The following is a 19,920-nucleotide window of genomic DNA, read 5'->3' as shown; positions in this document are numbered from 1 at the left end:
ATTAAAATTCTAATCTACAAATCTCCCCCCACGCCTAAATTCAGCTGATTTCCATATCATAATACATTTAGCAGACGGACAAAAAAACACATTTTGTAGATTTATTTTGGAATAAGATTCAAGGGCAATGTCTTATGAAACGAATATTAAAAAAATGCACTTGAAACGTTGACGTTTGTAGTGGCTTGAATCTTAACAAATATTAGGCGAACTGACATAAAATTAAGCTATAGTTTTAATGAAAATTAGCGTGCAAAGTGTGGGATATCCTTATGTAAGAGAAACAAGATGTCTAAGAACCAACCAATCTCTCGAACCGTGTTGGATTGTTATGGTTATCTTTTTACAATGAAGCTTGTTTTAGGTTATGGTAAGGTTTATATCTATTTTGGGGGGGTGTGACTCCACCCTACTTCGAGAATAGCTCCTAAAAGTTGAGGCTCTCAGTACCTATTTAAAAAATTTATAAGTGCTTTATAAATTATCCTCAAAAAAGAGTGGAGGGGCCTAGGGACTGTATCTATTGGGAGTGAGACGGTTTAAAGCACAGAGGCAGACAGAGACCCAAGCTAACATCCCAATGAGTTCGGCAACTAACATTTCTAAGTCTTAGTAAAGTTAAAATATGAGCTTACCTACAAACTTGATATATATATTTGATGTAGAGTAAATTCTCAATCATATGAACAATCTAATCCAGTTAACCAATCCATTCAAGACAAAATTGCATTTTCTCAGACGTTTCCATCATTTTCAAGATTTTTATAATTCAAATATTTAGGTAAAGAAATTAGGTAATATCTTTTCAAGACAGGGCAGACATAGGAATAAATTAGCATACATCCCTGTATTCTCTCAAATATCTAGTTAACTTGTTACATTATAGGGGAAAACATGGAGAGTGAGTGAAGCCAATTTACCCTCAACTAATCTATCCCCGCGTTTCACTCAAAAATGAGATTTAGATTCTTGAATATTCATATGGAGCATCAGTCGAGTCTAGCGGTTGATGAGATCTTACAGCAAATGCTCGTACAGACAAGCATCCTGTTACATTTACATAAAAAAATGTATAAAGTTGAGGTTTCAGTAAAAATTTGATAATTAAGCTTCAAAAGAACAGCGAGTAACTTAAATAAAGGTATGTTTAATCTAAAAAAAAAACTATTACGATTTGCCTCAACTATTTCTAAGTCACAATTCTAACATAATACTCCCTGTTATTTGAAGCTTGAAAATTTTAAAAGATGGGGGAGGGGGAATGGGGTGTAGTTAATCTATTTTTAATTTACCTACCTTAGTATCTTGGGTTATAAAATTTTTATGTGATAAAATTAACAAATATCTGATTTTCATTTCTTCATTTCAGTAAAACAGAATTGAAACAGTTTTATAAAATCAAAGGCCAATTTAAAATTGTTGGCGGTTAATTTTTTTGTAACTTCTTTAACGTTCCAGGAAGTTCTAAAAAGATGCTACACTGGTGGATTACTTGAAAGATTATAACATTTGGATTATTTTTAATAAGATTTTTCTTAAAAACATTGCCACATCTTTTTAAAAATGGCCTTAGACTTTTAACAATGATTATAAAATTAATTCTATAACAATTACTAATACAATATTTGACTGAATGTATATTCAATTAGATATAAAACAACAAAACAATTTAATTTAGTTTTGGACTAATTATAGAAAAGGTACCTTTTAAACTTGCGATAAATAACTAATATTCTTCTGAAGGATCCCTTTAAATGACTAGTAGAACACCCTTTCACCCCTACCAAAATTCATCATTATTCTAAATAAACTTTTTTTAGCCTACTCGTGAAGCTTAAAACCTAACTTATTCTTTAAAATATAAACCTATTAAAAAATTTAAATATTTGACCGTTTTGGCCAGGAGGCAGGGTATGGAATTATGGGTGTTACACTTGCGATTTCAGGGATATTGCCCATTCTCCATAACAATTGAATGAACATAAGTGATTGCTTGATTCTTGTCGTCTTTACTTCTTTTTTTTTCAAAAAGGATAAAACACTTCAGCAGATCAAAACTAATTCTGTTCCAGAAAAATCCATTAAAAATTAGATTTGCGGTTTGTTACAAGCCTATTGGCGCGGCGTGCGTCGTTGGTAGGGGCCGGAAGGGGGATCAGAAGCAAACAAAAAAGTAGGGTCCATTGTCCCTGGTCAAAGAATCAAAGGGTTGAACGTCAGGCAAAAGTTATAATATACCTATCATATGAGATTATTAAAAAGATTACCTACATGATTCAAATAAACGAAGAAATGATCCAACTCCTGAGTTTATTATACACCAACAAAGGAATTTTTATAGTTAAGCTAATCTATTATAATAGCTCTGTCGTTCCACACATATGGGAAATTTTAAATAGGTCATGGAATTTAGGTAAGTATTTTTCTCGTATTCATTCGAATCCGGTGGATAGGAACCGGTTCTCATTCATACGAAAAAACTATGTCTAGCATCGTATTATATCCAGCTTTCTACGAATATAAAAATGTACAATCATAAGATTAAAACCAATTTTTAAGCCCGTGCCTACGGCACCTCGGGGTTAAAAAAACTGGTTTTAATCTTATAATTGTACATTCTATATCCGCGGAAAGCTGTTTATAATACGATGCGAGAAATAACTATTCCCTGACAAAATGGAAATTCTAGGAGATACTAATTTCTTTAATACTTTGCTACTACTTTTTTGCTTAACATTAAAATAATATTTTTGTGCTTCGCTATTTATGGATGTTGTCTTCCTTGTTTTCTTAATAATAGACCTTTTACATGGCTTCACAAAATAAAAGCGAATCATCAAATTTAATTCTTATGATCAATAGCATTTAATTGGAATTTTTATATTCATTTTTTATATTTTTACGTTCAATGTTTAAACCTGTTATATAAAGTAAAAGGATTTAAGTCAGTCCACATATAACATGTACTAGCGGCTACGCCCCTAGAGGCCTCTAGTGGCACTTAAAATGTTTTTTTTTATATATTTAAAATATGTTTTTTTTTTTACTTTTGACGTTTATTTTTCGTTGAACTCTCTTTCTAAAATCGAAAATTAAAAAAAAAATAATTTCTCTAGGGAGGGTGGTGGTACCCTCCCCCAAAATAGTTATAAACCTTCCCGGGACATATGAGAATCTACCCTGTTAAGGAGAACCCGATCGGTTCAGTGGTTAGCGAGATCCTTCGGTACAGACAAACACACAAACATCCTGTTACTTTATTATAAGGATACTAGTGGCTTCGCCCCTAGCCTCTAGGGGCTTTGCCCCAAGAGGTATAATTAAATCTTCTATTACTTACCCAGCAGAACGGATCACAAATTTTCGCACCTACCCAGCAGGAAAACATTTTGCGATTAAATTCGTAAAATTTGTAAAATTCGTAAAATTCATAAAATTCGTAAAATTTGTTTAAAAAAAAAAAAAAAAAAAAAATGGGGGGGGGGATTTTTTGTTTTTTTTTTTGGGGGGGGGGGTTGGGGGTGTCCCACCCCCCAAGAAAATAGCTTAAAACCACCGCAGGACCAATAGGTATATACCCTGAAGAGTAGAGCCCAATCGGTTCAGTGGTTACTGAGATCTTAAGCTTCAGACGGACAGACGGACAGACGGACAGACAGACGGACAGACATCGTTCTACTTTGTATTATAGATAGCTAAAGATAACTTTTTATTTTAAAGCCTTCGGGTTGACAAGTTGACTGATCAGTCCGGGTGCGTTTTAACCATAAGACGTAAGCACTAGGCCCCAAGTTTAGTAATCGAAATGGCACTGAAAGGAATCTAAAGGAATAAGACAATGGCCGATAAATTGATGCACATCCCCAATGATTAAACACAAAATACCCCCTCTGTAGATTAAAATTGAGGATTGAAACGTATATCTGGAGTTACAGTATTTCTAGTAAACTACTAAAGGAGAATAAGGTTTCATAAGATCTCCCATAGAATAAGTTTTATAATGGACTTTTTTCCTTTTTTCCAGATTCCAGTGTTAGCTGTCGCTTCTTCCGTTCCTCCTAAATAAATAAAGGATTATATAACAACCCGCAGCGGCATTTTCCATCAAAGTGCCTTGTTGTGAAAAAATTTTAAATAAGGGGGTTAGTTTGTTAATTACTTTAGTTCATATAAGTTTAGGTTATATTGGGTACTTGGAATCCCCACAGGGTTACGTCGCCGCAGGTAAAGGACCCGCCAGGTTAGGGCACCACGCAGTGGTTAGATAGAGAACCCCCCCCCTTTTTTTTTCAATTTATTTTGTTTGTCGGAGTTTGTGATTGTAGGGGTCTATTCAAAGCTGCACAAAGAACAGTAAAATATTTAACAGTAACAATATGAAAACAAACGTACAGCTGAATATATTATAATCATTCTTTTCTCTAAAAACCAAGGTTTTGTTGAAACGGACGAATATACAGATATCCTTATACTAAAGTAACAGGATGTTTGTCTGTGTGTCTGTACCGAAGGATCTCGCTAACCGCTGAACCAATCGGGTTCTCCTTAACAGGGTAGCTTCTCATAGGTCCCGGGAAGGTTTAAAACTATTTTCTTGGGGGGTGGGACACCCCCAACCTCCCCAAAAATGAAAAATCCCCCCCCCAAATTTTTTTTTTTTAAATTTTTTAAACTAAAATTATAAATTTTTCGTCCCCCCCAAATTTTTTTTACTTTTTCTTGTAAAATCTAAAATAAGAAATTGAATTATTAAATTCGACACTCTCCTCCTCAAGAGCCCCTAGAGGCCTGTAGGGGCGTAGCCGCTAGTATTCTATATATAGGAGCAACTGGGATATTAAAATTATGAAACTTACATCAATTTTCTTGAGTTTTAATCTGTGTTCCCTTCTTTCTTCCAGTAATTTGTAAGATTCTTTAATGTCATCCTTAGTATCTACAACCCAATCCTTACCTAAAATGAAACTTATATGAAAAGGGAAACATACTTGGAGATTTTGGTAAAATTATTGCAGCGCTTTTGTAATCTATGGAGGGAAGGTTGGTCTAAGACTATCCTAGAAATTAAAGGAGAGTATCCACGAACGAGTGCAAGTGATTCTAAGCACCTTCCAGCATTGATCCATAGTATTTTTAGTGAATATACTAGGTTTATGTTTAATATTTGGTTTATCAACTAAAATGTTAGGTTTCACCATGGTTTTATGTGAAAAAAAAAACTTTTAATTATTAAGCATTATTTAGTGCACTGTCATCAAATATTTTGATGAGTTCAAACTGTTGTTTAAAAGCCTAATGCAAAAGTATATTATTTTAATTAAAAATGTATATTTATAAAAAAGGGTTGGTAACTTTGGTAATATTGTAAACAGTTTAATTAATGTACTTTTGCAATATACAGCATTTGATGCTTTTCTGCCTCATTATTTTATTTTGTCCTTTGAACTCAACAAAGCGTTTGTTGATATTGCATCAAAAAATACTTTACTTTAATTTATATAAAACAATGGTGAAACCTATCTTTTTAGTCGATAAACCAAGTATTAAACATAAACCTATTATATTCACTAAAAAAATACTATGGATCAATACTAGAAGGTGCTTAGAATCACTTGCTCTCGTTCGTGAATAGTTCCCTTTGATAAAAAAAACCGATCCACACAAGGGCCTATTTTAGGCTTTCTTAAAACGAAGAACTGAATCTGGTCCGTGGTTAGCAAGAATAAATAAACCTTGGGCAAAACTTTTTATAATAGGAAAGGCCAACCTTTATTGAATGCTATAATTAAGGTTACAAAATAAAGAGTATTTTAACTTCTTAAATATTTTAATAATACTACATTTAAAAAAGCTAATATGTTTACCAGGGCATTTGATATGATTACGTTAAAAATTGTGCGTTTACGGAAATTATTGAGATAGTTGTACAATTTCTTAAAAGCTTCATTTGTACCTTTATTTTAACCTTTGGTTTTACTTTTTAATAGAACAAGCGCCTAAGCCCCTAGAGGCCTTACAAAAAACCAAGACATCTCACATTGCTTAGGCTACCGCAAGATTTGAGACCCCACAAGGAGCTAGAGTCCTGTGTGCTATCCAGTCAGGTTAAAAAAATCAATAGATATTTATAAGAAACTGCATAGAAACGTAGACAACTCAAACCGGACTTCAACTGAAAGGTGTAAGTACAGGTCTGTCAGATAGCAGGCCATAGAAACTCAAGAGGTATTATGGATCTCAAGGGATAAAACAATGAAAGATAAACATGTACACTCCCAATCCTTTTGAAACAAAATCATCTCCGCTGTAGATTTAAATGGATGTTGATGAAGTTTAAACACTTTTCACTCCTAATTTTTCTACATATTCAAGATTTAATAAGTCCCCAAAGTTTTTAATTCAGTCAAAAATATACCCCCTCCCTCAGAGAAGCTATAATACTTAAAGCAAAGTCACCCTTAAGATTTTTTTTAAATTAACGGCCTAAAATAAGGAAATATACTAATAATTGAACTGCTAAAAATTGGTGGTTAAAAATGCTTTGTAAGGATAGTGGTTGAATAGTTCAAAACCGATAACTTTTAAATTGCAAAAGTTTAAAATTGGAAGGAGTAAAATTGTGGGGAGATCCTAGATAATATCATTTCCAACGTTGTAAACTAATTTATCACTTGAAATGAATGAAGATCGACACAGGTGCGGGCACAGGACTCCTGATAAAGACTGTTACAATACATCTAAGCTCTAGCTCTTACCAGTTTTTGTACAACCCCATTTTTAGGCCTTCTAAGTTAATTTAATAACGAACAACTTTGGTTTTATGTTTTTTTTTCGGTCCGTCGCTCGATTAGAACATGTTACATAAAGTTATGTCGAAAAATACCGACTTCGCCTCGCTACTGACTTCGCCATGCTTTACCCTAGTATTTTGATATGACACAAGATTTGTTCATTTTAGCGGCAAATTCAGAAATTCAAAGTTGTGCTATCTAATTCAAATAACTTATAAGTTAAAATACGAAACTTTGGTATATATCTCAACAATTATCTACCAATTATAGAGGTATGTACAATGTATATTGTATATTGTACATAGGTTTAATTGATTAACCTATCTATATACACAGAAGAAATACATAAATCTTATTCATATTATTATTTTAAAAATCTCTTACCCGCCGCCAAAGGATCGAATTTAGGTTTCTCTGTCTCTGCAGGAATATGAACTTTAAATAGTTTGAAATGTTTAAGGGCATGTTCTACCGTTTCAGGATTCAGCCTAAATACATAAGAAAAATTAAAGAGTAAGTATAGATGAGCTTTTACCAATCAATATAAAATTTCTTAAGATGTTGAACCAGATTTTCATGTACTCTAATGAAGTGATACTACCAGCTGGCTAAAATAATGATACACTCCTCAGACCCGATCCCCTTCCCTCCCACTGGATAGACAAACTGACCAATAATGATGTTTATATTAGCAACCTAAAATAACGACAAATTTTCTTCCGTCAATATATTTAATTATTCAATATCCATTCTTTAAACTTATCGGTTCATATCATAATAAACTTAAGTATTGCTTGTTTTGTTTCCTGGTCAATAAATCGTAAGGGTAGTGTTAACCATTTATGGTGCGCTAGGCGCACTCCGCTGGCAAAACACTGTTCAGTCACGCCACAACATACAAACATCCTGTTACTTTGGTTTAAAGGATTAAATTTATGGCCTGACTTAAAAATAAATCAATTACATGGAATATTTGAGACTTAGGGGATTTGTTCAACACAATATTGCTATATATAGGTGTAAACTTTCTAAACCCCAAACTAAAATTAGTTCACTATTTTTAAAGCCAAAAGTAAAGTCAAAACATTTTCGTTACTTCTTATCAAATGATGATCAGAGGATAGAAAAGTGTAAGTCTTATTTAAATAGGTATAACTGGGCGAAAATCAGAGAATTTGACATAGAGAGAGAGCGCAAATGGCAGAAAGTATGGACTTTGTCCTTTATTCCAATAAATATACGAGAATTCTCGTTTAAATCTATAAACAATTATAACTATTTTAATGCTAATATCGCTAATTTTAGGCCAGAGTCTCCAGAGTGTACACTTTGTATACTAGACCGGAATCTACCCGCACCCAAAGAAACTGCCCAGCACTTTTATCTGGACTGTCCTGTCACAACTGATATTACAACCAACTACTTCTCAGACTTTCTACATAATATTCAACTCAATTTTGACGCAAGCTGGCTGTTAGTAGGAGTTCCAAAAACGCTCACAAGTAATATGATAACCGTTTTAAATATTGAAATTATACTTGTGTTATATTTCATCTTTCAGTCAAGACTGAAAAAAAAGCTTCCATTAAACTCAAATCTACTTGAATTTATTTCCTTTCAAAGGAAATTTTTGCTTAAGAGCAAAAAGTATAAACTAGGATATGAAAAATTAACAACAATTCAATTTGACCCTGGATAAATTTTATTCCTACTCTGTCTGTTATTCAGCTCTAGGGTAAATACCTAGGTAAGGGACCAGTCGATAATGATCCTTCATTAATCCTCTGGCGACTCTTAAACCTAACAGGGTCAGAGCTGTATACTATCAGAATACCTGTCCTTGCCCCACTCATCTTAATTCAGTCTGCCAAGCACATCCTATATGTGATACACTATTTCTTTAAGGCTTTATTGATGACTGGGCTCAGGGAATACCACAGGATGTCTGACTTAAATTAAAGAGGCAATAACAAGGTAAGGGACCAGTCATCCTCTGGCGACCCATGTACCTAACAGTGTTAATAAAACTGTCCATGCCCCTCTCTTACTTATTCAGTCTGCTAATCACATCTTAAATGTGATCCATTATTATTTTATGAAGACGTAAATCATGACTGAACAAAGGGAATGTCACAGTATGAAAAAATCTTTTCTTATAACCAATGTAATTTTGATATGATATTCTTTAATATATGTGTACATAAATAATTTTTATCCATGATTTTTTGAGTATTGAGAATGACTTTTAAAATAATATTGATAAACTTTAAATGTAATTTTTGTATGTAAATGATAAAGACAAATAAAGAATCAAATAATAATAATAATAAAAATAAATCATAGTAAACATAGTAACAAGGATGACAACATCCATAAGTAGCGAAGCATAAACAATTAAATAAGAATTTAGATATTAGTTGACAAAAGCATGTATATTAGGAAAAAATCACGAAACCTTTTCAACATTTGTTTTTAATTTCTTAATATTTATTTATATTTCAGTACTATGACTAACAGACTGACGGTCAAAGTAAATTTAATTTTGATATTTTTAACTACAAAAATTTAAAAAAACACCAAAGGTATGGAGAAAAATGTGAAAAATACAAAAATAGCCTTAAACCTGCTTAAAGGCAGTCTGACCATCATAGTTGTTTTCTTGAAACGATAGGAAATTTAATTTTGATTCTATAACTGAAAAAAATTTTGGAAATCGGACCATAAACACCAAAGATATGGAGAAAAATGTGAAAAATACAAAAATAGCCTAAAACCTGCTAAAAAGCGTTCCTATCGCCATTGATGTTTTATAGTTAATTGTGCTCCTTGATAATGGGAATGTTGTCAAAAAATTTCAGCCTTTTATCTTTTATAGGAGCCGAGAAAATCACGTTTCCCCCAAACTAAGACGGACATACGGACATACGGACAGACGGACATACGGACAGACGGACATACGGACAGACGGACATTTCAAATTATAGAGTAGCTTCGCTACTAAAAAAAATAGTACGCACAGCAAATATACAAAATTTTTGCTAATGATTTGGATAATTTTTAGTTTTTAATGCATTTATCATAATAGTTACAAAACTTCCCAGAGCCTATTACAATCTACCTACACTGCACTGTAAAGGAGAACCATTGATATCTGTCAAGAGGTCAGCGAGATACTTCGTGACAGACAAACATAGACCCAGCAGTGATTCTAGATGTTTTTTTAGTAAATATACTAGGTTTATGTTTGATATAGTTATACCAACTATTAGTTTCATCATGGGTTTCTATGAATAAAGCTTTGAAATGTTAAGCATTTTTGATGAAATATCATCAAATGCGTTGTTGAGTTCAAAGGTTCAAATAAGACAACACGCCAATACATAATCAAATGCTGAAAAATACGAAAGTACACTAATGAAACTGTTTACAATATTAAAAGTTATCATACCTTTTTTCTAAATTAACATTTTCATTGAAAAAGTTTACTTTTGTGTCACAGCAGTTTGAACTCAACAAAACATTTGATGACATATAGTCAAAATATGCCTAACATTTCAAAGTTTTTTCATAAAAAAGCATGGTGAAACTTATTTTTTAAAATTGATATAACGATATTAAACATAACCCTAGTATATTCATAAAGAAAAACATATAAAATCACTGCTGGAATGTGCTTAGATTCACTTGCTCTCGTTCGTGGATAGTCCCCTTTGGAAAACTTAGCTATTGGGATTAAGAGATTCTTACGCCCCTCTCCCTCCACCGCATAATTGCAAAACATACATCAATCAAGTTGAAATTGTAAAAATTATCAAATTGTACAATAATATACCATTTGTGGATAACACGTGAGTGAGATCTTTTAATTGCGAAGTATTTATATAATTAAGGAAAGTATGTTCATCAATACAATAATCGCAACGTCGTATGTATGAATTGTATGATTAATTTAAAGCTTTGCATTATTCTTTTAAAGGAATGTTGCAAAGCAACTATAAAATCGCCTGAAAGTATTTCTAAGGGGGCTATGCACGAACTAGAGCAAGAATTGTTTAGCACCTTCCATTAGTGATGTGGAGCATTTTTTGTTGGATGTATTTAATAGATTTGAGTGATTTCTATTACATATATCAACGAAAAAAGGTTTCCTCATGGGTTTCAAGATAAATAACATCAAAAATGTTAAGCGATTTTTGTATTCACGATAAAAATCTGTATATAAGGCATACGTTAATTTTTCACGTGACACTATTTAATAATTACAAATTATCATCCATTTTAATAAAGTGTTAACAATAAGTGATACCAATACAAAAAAGTTTACTTTTAGACATTATTTTTTTTAAAAAGTTCATTTAGCTCAATTAAAAATACCCAAGTATTTTTACAAAATATGTCTAACATCATTTTTAAACCCTTTAAACGGGTTTTCCTTTTTACGTATGTTGTCATCCTTGCTTTCAATTGCAGTGATTTTAATTGCAATTCTTCAAACTTTCAAGGATGAAATCAATCAATGCAAACCAATCAAATCAATGTGATCAACTTCTGATAATTTTATTTTAAACTTTTTAATAGTTTGATATGGATAGCTCCATTAAGGGTATTTTATTATGAAGATGTATTAATATATAGATGTAACAAGAATAGTAAAAATTGCTAAAAAAGTACGAACTTGCAACACATTGTTTTTTACATAATAATTTAATTTTTAAACTAATGAGTGAAAAGAATACTAGACAGGACTCAGTTCCTAGTATGCAAGAAATACTGCTCTTCTTATAACTACTCTTAATAGTCTTTCTTAATTATTTTCATATTAAAATTCTTATTTGTTATTAATTAATAGGTTCTTACAAAAAGGTACTGAGAATGAAAGAAATATCTACCGAATAATATCGATTAAAACCGGTTCTCAGCCATATTGAAAAATCATGTATAGCATTGTTTTACAGACAACTATACAAATATTAAATTCATAAAATCAATAAGTTAAAAAGGCCCAACAAAACTAGTTTTAATTTGTGTTAACTAATGTTAATATGTTATGTTTTAAGCTTGAGTTTTAGAACTTTACCTGTATGTATCCGCTAGTGATTGGGCTGTATTAACTTCTGGTTTAATAGCATGATCTGTTAATAACGTCATTGCCTGAAAGTTAGTTTTATCTTTAATACAATGAACAAAATTTGTTTATTTGTTCGTAGCTTAAGATCTCACTAACCGCTGAACCAAAAGGGTTGTACTTTTCCGGTATAAACATGTTAGACCTGTTATGGTTAAGGCTTTTATCCTAGGGACACTTCAGTTTTTTAAAAAAATTAAGGGGGAGGGGGCCGGGGGGCTTAGAGGCTAAGGGCACAACTACTAATATTTCATCAGAATTTTGTATGCTCATTAGGATCTCATTAACAATTGGATCGATTGAGTTCTTAGGGAAGGTGAACATAATACTTAAAGGGTGTACAAAAAAAATGCGAACATTTTTAAAATTGAAATTGCGCGGCTTGTGTTAATAGTAGAAAAATACTACGCATACCGTTAGAACTGCTATGAAGTCTAATTTTATGAAATATAAAAAAGATTTCTGTGCTACGCATAGTTTAGGAGCTACGTGTAAAAATAACCCAACTGACTTAAAACTTGACTTGCGAGTAAATTTTGGGAGATTTACCATCTGGCTCCTAAATTATTTGTAGCACAGGAACCGTTCTTATATTTCCAAGAATAGACTTCTTAGCGGTTCTAACAGTATGCCTAACATTGTTCTACTATTAACACAAGCCGCGCAATTTCATTTTTAAAAATGTCCGCATTTTTTTTGCACGCCCTTTAGATAGGTAGTTTAGACTGTTTCTTTTAAATCTTTTTTTATGTCCCTTCCTTCCCCTCCACTTTGGAACAAAGCCGCTCTATATCAGGGAGTAATTTTTTGTATTGTTTGTCTACTAAGATCTCATTGTCTTTTCATTTGTCTAAGACCGATTAATATCTCCATTTCAGGGAAGCATCACATAGGGCAGTTTATTCTCAGGATTGTTTTGGGATAATTGTTCCAACCCCTTATTTCCCCTTTGAATACATCATCCCTAGATGTTAATGGCGCAGACGCTAGTTATATGAAAAAGCTACAATGATGTTCCATACCTGTTCTAATGTTACTTTTCCTCTTGGAGCCTTTTTTCTATTGTCAATTCTCAACATTCCAGGTATAAAGGCCTAAAAGTTGAAGGATAAGTTAACTGTATTTGGAGAGGTTAAAGAATATAATTTTAACTCAGTTCATCTTCTTTCATATTAATTGATATATATTATTTGGATATTGCACAAGATTTTCATGAACTCTAATAAAGTGATACTTCCAACTGGCTAAAATATCGATACCCCACCATCCATTACATCCCCTTCTAATGGATAAAAAAAACTTACTAATAAATGAGGCTAATATTAACCACCTAAATTGACGACAAATTTTCTTCTGTAAGTATATTCACGTTTTTTTTTTCCCATTTTCTTATGGATTATAACACAATAAATACATCACAATGCTTAGGGTTGAAGGGTTAGTAACAAAAAAAATACAATCCAAGCATTACAGACATACGGCACAAATACTTATGCAGTAGCTTCACAACTACAAAATATTTACTTCTGGATTTCCATCTCTACTGGTGGGCAAGGGTCTGTCAGGATGTATCTGTCTTCTGGACTGTTCAGGTGGATCTATACCTGGAGGATCCTATCGGCAATATTTTTCTTATTCTTGTTGCATTTTAGGAAATACACTCTTTTTAGAAGCACAACTGCTTTTTGACAATACAATAAAAGTTTAAGTGCTTATGTTTTAATAGGGAGGGAGCGGATATTTGGCTGTTAATTACATTAATCCCCAACAATTTTTAATATTTTTTATTTCATTGGCTCAACAACTTTGAGGACATTTCTGGAATTTGTCCCCCCCCCCCCCTTTTTAAATTTTAGTTTAAAAACATTTTTTTGGGAGGGTGGTTGTAACCTGTTACAAAAAAGTCATAAACCTTCCTAGGACCTATGTGACGCATAGTAAAGGCGAACCATGCCGTTCATCGGTTTCCGAGATCTTTCGATACATACAGACAGAAAAAGAGACATTGTGTTATCTATATATAAGGATTACAACATCATATGTAAAATGTACATTATTAATAGAAAAATTCCTTTGAGGTAACATAGACATCTCTAAGATGGGTGTGTAAGACATCATCCCTCCTAAAAATTAAACATATTAGCACAAAACTGTAGATGGAGGGAGGTAGAATAATGCGTAATAGAAAATCCAAAGGCACTAACATCCCAACTTTTACAGACAACCAACCCCTTGATTGCACTATCTTTTTTTCTGGAAACAGGAAAAATTAATGTGTTGCGTATTTCTTGGGCAATGGCATTCCACCTACTCTTACTATCAATGTGGCGCACCTAGCATATCAGTAGTAGGTACACACCACACCTTTTCATGTCTCTAGTTTTCACCCGGTTATGGCCGAGACCGGGACACATACCTTACTGAAAAATATTTACCTTTTAATGTCTTTTCCTAAGTCTGGGTTTGATTGGCGAATTTGATCTAGAATATTAAAATAAAGTTTTCAGTTCAAAATTAATTTAAGCATAATTTGCAAAAAAAAATAAATAATTTCATTGGTCCTGCGATTATTTAAGACTGTAGTCTGTACCTAATAGTTTTAAATTAAAGTTTTACGTGGTTTTGGGGTTTTTCTGCCCACTTCATAACTACCCCTATAAAAAAGAAGCCCAAAGATGCCAGAGTGTTATGATTTTGACACACACCTTCCAACAAAAATAAGGGGGGAGGGGGGTGAGCTGTAAGGGTATGTATGACAGACTACAAAAAGGGTTTTTAGTATCAGATTCTTTAACACTCCCCTTAAATTTAAGGGGACTCCGATTTTTTACCTTGACACCCCCTTGGCTGTATTATATGGGGTGTATCAGATTCAGGGGAGTATAAAGATATTCCCTTGTCAAGAGAGGTCTATAGGGTAGTCACAAAGGGAGTGTGAATTATAATTAGCCTAGGAGTGAAAAACAACCTTATGAACGCCTATGATCATAATCAGTGTGATTTAATTCATCATTTAACAAGAATAATTTTCTTCATTAATAGCGCAACAACAGCAATGAAATTGTCTATACTGCAAAGATATTAAACTGATGGACATCCTAATTGTAAAAACTACGTTCTTAGCGATCATTGAGGGACATAACCTTATCATAGAGTAACAGTGCATCTTACTGACCTAAAATTTGTCTGTCAGTCTGATACATGGGGGCTCGCATAGCGGGTGCATTTGGATTTTCTATCTTTGATATCACCTACAAATAAGTAATTAGGTAATGCGTTTATTTTTAATCTAAACCTTACAAGATTGGGTTATATTTTTTTTATTGTCTGTTTATCGGCCCTAAAAAAACTTGGATGTTGTCATCCTTGTAAAGCTATCCTACACTCTTATATCAAGGGCAAACAGCATTTAACATCAAACAAACAAACAACCTTTTGATGCACAAACCTAAACCCCAAATATATATATTTTTGTTGTTTGAAGCACTGATTCTCTGAAGTAAGGATTCAGATGCACGCGTATATACAGAAAATTACCTCCCTCCCTTTTTAATGACCATTTTCGTCTGCTACCAAATTGTTTTCTGCTACTTGGCTGTGTTAATATAGCTGAGCACCATTGGTTGATTTTCAATGGCCCAATTTAGAGTCGGTACAAGGACATTGCAATGGGGAGATACATTTGGTGCATTATTTGCCAAATGTACCACTTTTCTGCACTACCTCTCCGATTTTGTTAATACTCTATATTTTGGTCCGTTGGGTGATTCAAGGATGCTGGATGGCCAAAAAAAGTTTCAGAGTCCCTGGATGTCTAGATATCTAGCTATCTATGAAGGTAGATAACAAAAATTTAAAAAACACCCATTTTTTCACAAACTTAAAAATTAATTTTTTCATCAATCTTACATCCAACCTATACATTTTATGCACCAAAATGATCGTTTATTCATGTAAAAAGCGCACATAATGCTATTTAGGCCAAAACTCTAATTTTACAGGGTGTCCAACAAAAAGTGTATTTTGGATATCTAGCGTAATACCCAAAATACCTGTCCGAAAAAAATCATTTTTTTTTGCTTAAATCCTGTGTTTTATCTGTGGGCATATGTGGTATATAACGGTTCGGAGGACCCGGGACTATAAGGTTGTCAAATTTCATTTTGGAACACCCTGTAAATGTGATTTATGTGTCTGTAGAGCTAAAACTTGGTCCAAATTGGCTATTTTTTTAAAATTACTCTAATATGTGTCTTAGTATGTTTGGCCATAGTGTTTTCTGACCAGATCAATATTTTCCTATTTTTTGGACACCCTGTATTTTCAAAAAAAGAGAAAAAAATTTTTTGTTTTTTTTTTATTTTTTTTTCTATTTTTAAGTTACTTAAAACTGTCATATAGATACAGCTTTTGACTAATAACAATTATATTTGCCTATTTTACAAATTTTTACACTTTTGGGACACCCTGTGCATGTTTTTGAAAAATGATGGTTTTTGCCCATTTTTGGGAGGAAGGAGTCGTTTTAAGGCCATAGACTATTTCTTCATTTTTGTAGAACTTTTCAAGATACATCATTTGTTATTTATGAAAAAAGCGCAAAAACCGAACCGTTTTGCCGTTATTCACTGCCAAAGGCGGAATTTTTTACGTTTTTTGCCGTTCCCGAGGATTTAATGCGCATTTTAGGTAGGAAGACGTTGATTTTTCAAGATAACTGTGAAATACTTTTATTTAGGCATTTTATTTTACTAAATTTCATGTAAAGTAAAAATTTTTTGTATATCCAACCGATTTTTGTCAAAAGGAATTTCAAATGCACATGATTTATGTTTCTTTTATTACTTATGTTATAGCAATTATTTATATTATATACACTTCATTTTCTTGTTTTAACAATTGAAATCCATCTCGACAAAAAACGGTTAGCTGCACAAAAAATTTGACTTTATATGAATTTTAGAAAATTAAATTTCCTAAATAAAAGTATTTCAGAGTAATCTTGAAAAATCAACGTCTTCCTACCTAAAATGCGCATTAAATCCTCGGGAACGGCAAAAAACGTAAAAAATTCCGCCTTTGGCAGTGAATAACGGCAAAACGGTTCGGTTTTTGCGCTTTTTGCATAAATAACAAATGATGTATCTTGAAAAGTTCTACAAAAATGAAGAAATAGTCTATGGCCTTAAAACGACTCCTTCCTCCCAAAAATGGGCAAAAACCATCATTTTTCAATAACATGCACAGGGTGTCCCAAAAGTGTAAAAATTTGTAAAATAGGCAAATATAATTGTTATTAGTCAAAATCTGTATCTATATGAAAGTTTTAAGTAACTTAAAAATAGAAAAAAAAAATTAAAAAAAAACAAAAAATTTTTTTCTCTTTTTTTGAAAATACAGGGTGTCCAAAAAATAGGAAAATATTGATCTGGTCAGAAAACACTATGGCCAAACATACTAAGACACATATTAGAGTAATTCGAAAAAAATAGCCAATTTGGACCAAGTTTTAGCTCTACAGACACAAAAATCACATTTACAGGGTGTTCCAAAATGAAATTTGACAACCTTATAGTCCCGGGTCCTCCGAACCGTTATATACCACATATGCCCACAGATAAAACACAGGATTTAAGCCAAAAAAATGATTTTTTTCGGACAGGTATTTTGGGTATTACGCTAGATATCCAAAATACACTTTTTGTTGGACACCCTGTAAAATTAGAGTTTTGGCCTAAATAGCATTATGTGCGCTTTTTACATGAATAAACGATCATTTTGGTGTATAAAATGTATAGGTTGGATGTAAGATTGATGAAAAAATTAATTTTTAAGTTTGTGAAAAAATGGGTGTTTTTTAAATTTTTGTTACCTACCTTCATAGATAGCTAGATATCTAGACATCCAGGGACTCTGAAACTTTTTTTGGCCATCCAGCATCCTTGAATCACCCAACGGACCAAAGTATAGAGTATTAACAAAATCGGAGAGGTAGTGCAGAAAAGTGGTACATTTGGCAAATAATGCACCATTTATATAACCCCTTCACCCGCTAATATTTTACTCTAATGGTTTACCTTCTGTGCTCTATGCTCAACATTATATCTCTGAATAGGTCTTTTCACAAGGGAACCATAAACTCTTGATACCTGCTGGCCCATCACTACTCTAGTAAAACGTTAGTTCCATCAAAGATTTTTAAGAGTTAAGATCAGGGGCGTGCAGGAGTTCAACCCCATACACCCCCCCCAAAACACACAAGGCTTCACAAGATAATTTATTAGATAAAGGACGCTTTTTTTTACTTTTGATATTGTTGATTATGTAGAGGGGGGTTGGAAACATCCCCCTAAAACTACAATTACACCCCTCTTCTGTTAAATAATACACCCACCTAAGGGGGTTGTCATACCCAAACCCTGTGCAAGCCACTGTTTTAGATGCTTAAAAAATGTGATACTTTAAATATTTTTGCAGATTAGGTTTCGTTTAAATACATTATGAAAATCATAAAATAAAATTTACTACCTAATACCATAGGTTACATTTATAACAAAAACTTAAATAGTTTAAAGTTATTCCTTCTTCAAAAATTTTATTGGGGCGAAGGCACTGGCAATAGAATATTTTCACGGAACTACCATTTTACCTTTTTCGTTAAAAGAAAACTGAATCAATAATCTCTACTAGCTACCTAAACATTTCTTCTGAAATTCAAATATAATTTAAACATTTGGGGATTAACAGTTGCAAAAAAAATGTTCCAACTTGCAAAATCCGCAAAAGATAAAACTGCAAGCATATTGGCAAACTAGTAACTACTAAAATAATTTTCATTTTACTTACTATTAATTTGATTTTCATCATAATCACAATAAACTGTACGTATTGATAATACAAAAAAAACTTTTCTTTTTTTTCCAGTATGGCTTTGAAACCGATTAATGTCCGCTGGATTAGAACCGGTTCTCAGCCATACTGAAAAATCAAGTATAATAACGTATTACAGACATGATTTCACGAATGTTAAAATAAAAATCATCAAATAATTTCTTTAGTCTATCGGGGCTTACAAAACTGGTTTTAATCTTATAATTTTTCAATTTAAAATCCGCGGAAAGTTGTCTTTAATACGATGCAATAAATAACTTATTACATTAGTATAAACCTTTTTTAATGCATAGTCTTTAGATGATCACATTCTTAATTTTCATATAGCGCAGCCACTCTATTATCAGAGAATGCCCGTCTGTCTGCAACCGACACGTAATATTACAAACCCTGTTGTCTATGTATACGTATAGCTACGTCTGAAGAAATTCTACTCTATCACAGGCACATTAAAAAAGATTAAAATATGTATTTTAACCGATTTTCTAAATCTAAAAAAAATACATTTGCTGTTGGCTTTTTTAAAGCTATTGCTACGCTTCTTATTGACATAATTGTCCTAGTAAAGTTAAACCCTGACTTAATAAATATTAATGAACATTTCTTTTATAAAAATGTCAATAAATATTGTGGGATGGAAAAAATATGAAATCTGACTCTAAATAAAATGACATTTTTAAAAAGATTAACTTATTAAAAGTTATAAAATCACATTGGAGTGAATTTTTTAAAATCACAGGGATCTCACAATTTTAAATATTGGAAAAGCAAGGCAGCTCAAACACAGATACAATTATACAGCCGTAATAAAAATACACAAAATCACTGAAATTTACTGCAGGCAACTTCCAAATGGGTGGATTCTATTAGATAGTATAGACTAGTTTAATTAACTTATATCGCCAGAGAACCACATTTTACCTACCTTCCCATGTTTTGAGTTTTTTTTTAAACGATGTTTCTAGCCTGTCCTGTGGGGCCCTGATCCAATAAGGCCGTTCTAATAACAGATTTATAGTATAGATGTATATACAGATAACTACCACCCCCCCTCCCCCTTTTTAAATGACCTTTTTCGTCTGCTAGCAAATTGTTTTCTGCTACTTGGCTGTG

General features: G+C 32.5%; 2 protein-coding genes across 15 annotated transcripts in view; both read right to left on the bottom strand.

Annotated features, from left to right (window-relative positions):
* Positions 1–1,348: 1,348 nt before the first annotated feature.
* Positions 1,349–18,634, bottom strand: LOC145330616 (NADH dehydrogenase [ubiquinone] 1 alpha subcomplex assembly factor 4). Its single transcript, XM_080175277.1, has 12 exons — positions 18,566–18,634; positions 17,994–18,084; positions 15,092–15,167; positions 14,352–14,397; positions 13,990–14,039; positions 13,441–13,532; positions 12,939–13,010; positions 11,869–11,942; positions 7,176–7,279; positions 4,857–4,954; positions 4,016–4,058; positions 1,349–2,065 (listed from the first exon to the last, which is right to left on the bottom strand). The coding sequence occupies exons 2-12, from the start codon at positions 18,075–18,077 to the stop codon at positions 2,058–2,060; spliced, it is 747 nt and encodes a 248-aa protein (XP_080031403.1). The 5' UTR covers positions 18,078–18,084; positions 18,566–18,634; the 3' UTR covers positions 1,349–2,057.
* The window catches only part of LOC145330612 (gametogenetin-binding protein 2-like), a 17,945-nt gene continuing 16,642 nt past the window's right edge, over positions 18,618–19,920 (bottom strand). For 2 of the 14 annotated variants that reach the window (XM_080175261.1, XM_080175270.1), the window contains exons 21-22: positions 19,388–19,687; positions 18,618–19,144 (exon numbers count right to left, since the gene is read on the bottom strand). The gene's annotated coding sequence lies outside the window, so the exon portion shown is untranslated. Of the gene's footprint in view, positions 19,145–19,387; positions 19,808–19,920 lie in introns of all 14 variants that reach the window. The other 12 variants (XM_080175260.1, XM_080175269.1, XM_080175262.1 and 9 more) reach the window with 11 other exon arrangements.

This window comes from Acartia tonsa, chromosome 10 (assembly GCF_053477335.1).
Source record: "Acartia tonsa isolate MP-2025a chromosome 10, ASM5347733v1, whole genome shotgun sequence".
Taxonomy (NCBI): Eukaryota; Metazoa; Arthropoda; class Copepoda; order Calanoida; family Acartiidae; genus Acartia; species Acartia tonsa.
The sequence above is the reverse complement of the archived record's forward strand: the minus strand, read 5'-3'. Positions and strand labels throughout refer to the sequence as shown.

What these genes read in the sequence shown, in the direction of transcription:
- LOC145330616 (XM_080175277.1), bottom strand. Translation starts at nt 18,077, where the DNA reads ATGGGCCAGCAGGTATCAAGAGTTTATGGTTCCCTTGTGAAAAGACCT. An exon ending in GTAGAGATGGAAATCCAGAA is followed by an intron (nt 13,011 to 13,440) that starts GTAAATATTTTG and finishes TTCAACTTTTAG; the next exon opens with GCCTTTATACCTGGAATGTT. An exon ending in TCACTAGCGGATACATACAG is followed by an intron (nt 7,280 to 11,868) that starts GTAAAGTTCTAA and finishes TTATGTATTTAG; the next exon opens with GCTGAATCCTGAAACGGTAG.